Genomic DNA, 5,376 nt, shown 5'->3' on the forward strand with positions numbered 1-5,376 from the left:
TCCACCCAGGTGATTCCCTGAGACGCCGCCCCACACAATTTACAACCCCACCTAAATTGTGCACATCCACTTTTGCATATGAATGGCCTGTCCTTTCTCTGCCTAAAACCTGTCAAACTGAAGCTGGGTCACAGAGCCCCAGAGCTTCCAAAAGAAGGCCCACGGCTGGGCAGGAGCAGCATGCCTTGCTTTACAGCTGGGCCTCATTAGGGGACTTCCAAACCCCATACAAAGAGGAGGAATCTGCAGATGTCTCTGTAGCTCCTGCTGGGTGGCCTCAGACAATGGTTAACCTTGCACCTTCTTGGAGATCCAAAAGCTAGTGTATCCAGTAATCAGAGTGAGACCATACCAAATTACAACTCTTCACACCAATAAAAGACACACTCAAGGGGCAGACTCAGTGAGCACCGACGCCCCACTGAAGCAAGTCCTACCCCATAAGAATGTCTCCTGTGCCACAGATCTTCCAGTGTAGACACAGCTGGTCATCACAACCAATTTCCCTGGAGGTCATTCCTCCCAGTGATACCACACCAATCAAGGGTTAACTACAATAAGACTATGCAAACAGCCCACAAACAGGTGCACCAAGAGTGTCCACCTCAGGTGACTGGGGAGGCTGAGCCTACCCCTGAAGGTGGACACCTAGCACACAAAGCCACTCAATCAACACAGGGAAGCAGCCAAAATGTGAAGACAAAGAAACATTCACAAATGAAAGAAATGGAGGAAAGCAAAACACTGGATATAGAGTTCAAAACCATGATTATGAGGTTACTCAAGAATTTTATAGAAACCTCTGAGAAATTTAGTGACACCCTCAAGGATATGAAAAAGGACCAATCAGAAATTAAGAATACACTGACTGAAATCAAGAATAATATACAGATATCCAACAGCAGACTAGAAGATCCCAAGAATCAAGTCAAAGATTTGAAATACGAAGAAGCAAAAAACTCCCAACCGGAAAAGCAAAAAGAAAAAAGAATCCAAAAATATGAAGATAGTGTAAGGAGCCTCCAGGGCAACTTCAAGCCTACCAACATCTGAATTATCGGGGTGCCAGAAGAAAAGAGAGAGCAAGATATGGAAAACCTATTTGAAGAAATAATGACAGAAAACTTCCCCTACCGGGTGAAAGAAATAGACTTACAAGTCCAGGAAGCGCAGAGAACCCCAAACAAGAGGAATCCAAAGAGGACCACACCAAGACACACTATAATTACAATGCAAAGGACAAAAAACAAAGAGAGAATCTTAAAGCAGCAAGAGAAATACAGTTACCTACAAGGGAGTACCCATACGACTGTCAGCTGATTTCTCAACAGAAACTATGCAGGCCAGAAGGAAATGGCAAGAAATATACAAAGTGATGAATATCAAGAACCTACAACCAAGATTACTCTACCAAGCAAAGCTATCATTTAGAATTGAAGGTCAGATAAAGAGCTTCACAGTCAAGAAAAAGCTAAGGAATTCATCACCACCCAACCAGTATTATATGAAATGCTGAAGGGTATTCTCTAAGAAGAGGACAAAGAAGAAAAAGGTAAAGATAAAAAATTATGAACAACAAAGTGACAACAAATACATATCTATCAACAAGTGAACCTAAAAATCAAATAAATAAAAAACCTGATGAACAGAACAGACTGGTGAATGTAATAGGATCAGGGGCATGGAAAGGGAGCAGACAGACAATTGTCAGGGGGAAAGGGTTGTGCGGGGTGCAGGAAGAGATTGGACAAAGAGCTTACACCTATGAAGGAGGTAGTGGGGGAGGGAGGCCTGGAGTGGGGTGGGAACCGGATGGAGGGGAGCTATGAGGGAAACAAAGAGGAACATCTGTAGTAATCTGAACAATAAAGATTTTTTTAAAAAAAGATCATATACCATGGTCAAGTGAAATTTACTCCAGGGATGCAAGATTGGTGCAATACCTGCAAATCAATAAACATGATACACCACATAAACAAAATGAAGAATAAAAACCACACGGTCATATCAATGGATGCAGAAAAAGCATTTGATAAAATCCAGCACCCGTTTATAATCAATTCTCTCAGTAAATAGTCATTGTATAAATGGAAGTTAATGTATATGAAAATTTTTGTCAGTTGAAGGTATATAAATATGAAGGAATTAAATTAGCTAGTAAAGGGACTAAGAAAATTTTGGACAACTTTTGGTCCCCACATCTCTAAAATAATACATTGTGCTTGACTTCCCTAAACAACAAAGGAGAAGTTTCCATGTGTAATGATTGAGAGCATGGGCTATGATCACACACATTAGACTGAATCCCATGAAGTAGATAATACTTGGTCATTTTTAATTTATAGAAAATGATAACACATATATATATATATATATCAAGTTATATATATTACATGTCACATATATTATAGATACAGATATACACATGTGTGTGCCATTCTGTCCCCTACTGTACTGTGTGTGCCTACAGAATTTGTGTCATTTATGTTTCCATATATTAAAAGCTACAAATGTTGAAAGAACACAAATTCTTAATGTAACTGTGGAGATGGTGGAGAATCTGGGAATGTAAGACTGATGTGTAGATTTAATTAGGAAATGTAGGTAAAATCCTTAGACCAGCACCCAAACGTTCACCAAAATGTTCAGCTCTATTATGAAAGAGGGTTTGTGGGCTATCTTGGTTTTGGAGCTATGTTGGCATCAAGTGGCTTGAAATGGCACCCATCGCTGGAGTGCCCCTGAGTTTAAAGGTGTGGGTCAATGGGACTGGGTTTCACATTACTTTCAGGCAGAAACAACTGACACAGGTTTGCAGGGGCTCATCTCCTGTTTCTGCCACAGTGAATTATTATGGTTTGGCCTTGGCCAAACTAGAAATTATCTCTCTGTGGTCATTAACATGTAAACTCAGCCCGGCTGCTGTGGCTCAGTGGTTGAGCATTGACCTATGAACCAGGAAGTCACGGTTCAATGCCCAGTCAGGGCACATAGCGGGGTTGTGGGTTCAATCGCCACATTTCCTAATTAAATCCATGTGTCATTCTTATATTCCCCATGCAGGAGGCAGCCCTTCAATGATTCTCTTGGCATCATCGATATTGCGCTCTCTCTCTCTCTCTCTCCTTCCTTCTTCGCTGAAATGAGTTAAAAAAAATTTTTTTAAAGATGTAAACTCATAGAACTGGGTGAATGCCCTCTTGTTTCTGTGCAATGAGGTCTTGCTGGTTGCTTTAGGGGTGTGATGATTCCAGGGGCCAGAAGGGAATAGAGGGAAGATGCATGAATCCACAGGTGTGAGAAATAAATAGGTATGCAGTTAAAATTCATTATTTTCCCAGAGATTGACAGTATGAGATGTGATGGTCCTGGTCATCCATTCCGGGTTCCTAAGATTCCCACACCTTCTTCATCCCCAGCAGACAGAAGAGCAGCATGAGGCCTGAGAACGAGAGCAGCGTGTCCCAGTTCCTCCTCCTGGGGCTCCCCATCCCACCAGGGCAGCAGGGCATGTTCTTCACCCTGTTCCTGGGCATGTACCTGACCACGGTGCTGGGCAACCTGCTCATCATCCTGCTCATCAGGCTGGACTCTCGCCTGCACACGCCCATGTACTTCTTCCTCAGCCACTTGGCCTTCTCTGACATTTCTCTCTCCTCTGTCACTGTCCCTAAGATGCTCATGAACATGCAGACTCAGCAACAATGCATTTCCTATCAGAATGGCTACCATCAACATATCAACTAATGACAAGTGCTGGCGAGGATGTGGAGAACAGGGAACCCTAATACAGGGCTGGTGGCAATGTAGCTTGGTGCAGTCGTTATGGAAAACAGTTTGGAGTTCGCTCAAAAAATTAAATATGGAACTGCCATTTGACCCCATGATTCCACTTCTAGGAATATATCCTAAGAAACCCAAAACACCAATCAGAAAGAATATATGCACCCCTATGATCATAGCAGTGCAATTCATAATAGCTAAGACCGGAAAACAGCCCATCTGTAGATGAGTGGATAAAAAAGCTGTGGTACGTTACACCATGGAATACTATGCAGCTGAAAAAAAGAAGGATCTTTTACCCTTTGAGACAGCATGAAGGGACCTGCAGAGTATTACACTAAGCCAAAAGCCAGTCAGAGAAAGACAAGTATCACATGATCTCACTTAAATGTGGAATCTAATGAACAAAATAAACTGATGCACAAAATAGATCCAGAGACATAGAAGCATGGAACATACAGTCAGATCTCTGAGGGAAGGCAGGCATGGGTGGGTGGGAAGAGATCAACCAAAGAACTTGTATGCATGTATGCATAATCAATGGATCCAGATAATAGTATGGTGAAGGTCTGGGGTAGGGAGTGGGGGCAGGCTAGAAGGGTTAATGGGGGGAAAAGGGGACATATGTAATACTTTCAACAATAATTTTTTTTGAAAATTTGTTAAAAAAGGATAAAAACAGTAGCTTTGGAAACATTATCATATGCATTCTGCTAACATGTACTGGTATATCAGCTATAAATCTAAGCCTGAAATATAAATAAAAACATACTAGTACATATATATATACATACTTGTAGCCCTGCGCAGGAATCCATGCGCCAGTAGGTCGCAGCAGCCCTCCTGTAGCTCTCCACCCGCTGCCCCACCCTCCTATAGCTTCCTCCCGTCCCCCCTCCTGTTACCCTGCCCTCTCCTGTAGCTCTCCACCTGCCGCTTCTTGCTGCCCTGCCCCGTCCTGTAGTTCTCCGCAGCCCACTTATACATCGCTGGCCCAACCTCTTGCTGATCCGTGATCTTGTCATGACGTGCTTGGTCATTACACCTCAGGGCGTTAACAGCTAATTAGCATGTTCCTCTCTTCTACACTAATAAAAGAGAAACATGGTAATTAGCGTACGACCGCTACCCTTCCCATTGGCTAATCAGCGAGATATGCAAATTAATCCCCAGCCAAGATGGCGGCTAATTTGCTTATGTCGGCTCCAAGCCACAGACTGAGGCTTTAGGCCTGGGTAAGGGAGGAGCCAGCCAGCAATCGTTGAGCCAGCGATGGTTGATGGCGGCAATGGCAGGGGAACTGGGGTAGAGCCAGCCAGCGATCATAGATGTCGGCGGCGGCAGGGAGCTGGGGGTGCCCTGGCCCAGGCCTAAAACCTCGGCCTAAGGCTTTAGGCCTGGGTCAGGGAGGAGCCAGCCAGCGATCGGCTGGGGCGGGAGCTGGGGGTCCCCGGTCCAGGCCTAAAGCCTTGGCCAGAGGCTTTAGGTTTGGGCCGGGGAGGAGCCAGCCAGCAATTGTTGATGGCGGCGGAGGCGGGGAACCAGGGCGGAGCCAGCCAGCAATCATTGATGGCAGCGGCGGGGACCTGGGGG

At 44.4% G+C, this 5,376-nt stretch overlaps 1 protein-coding gene across 1 annotated transcript in view; it reads left to right on the plus strand.

The window, feature by feature from the left end:
- The window catches only part of LOC102435817 (olfactory receptor 1J2), a 14,178-nt gene that overhangs the window by 4,645 nt on the left and 4,157 nt on the right, over positions 1 to 5,376 (plus strand). Inside the window, exon 2 of the mRNA XM_006088088.2 lies at positions 3,435 to 3,698. Within this exon, the coding sequence (XP_006088150.2) occupies positions 3,435 to 3,698 (264 nt within the window). The remainder of the gene's footprint in view (positions 1 to 3,434; positions 3,699 to 5,376) is intronic.

Source organism: Myotis lucifugus, unplaced genomic scaffold (genome assembly GCF_000147115.1).
Source record: "Myotis lucifugus unplaced genomic scaffold, Myoluc2.0 scaffold_43, whole genome shotgun sequence".
Lineage (NCBI taxonomy): Eukaryota > Metazoa > Chordata > Mammalia > Chiroptera > Vespertilionidae > Myotis > Myotis lucifugus.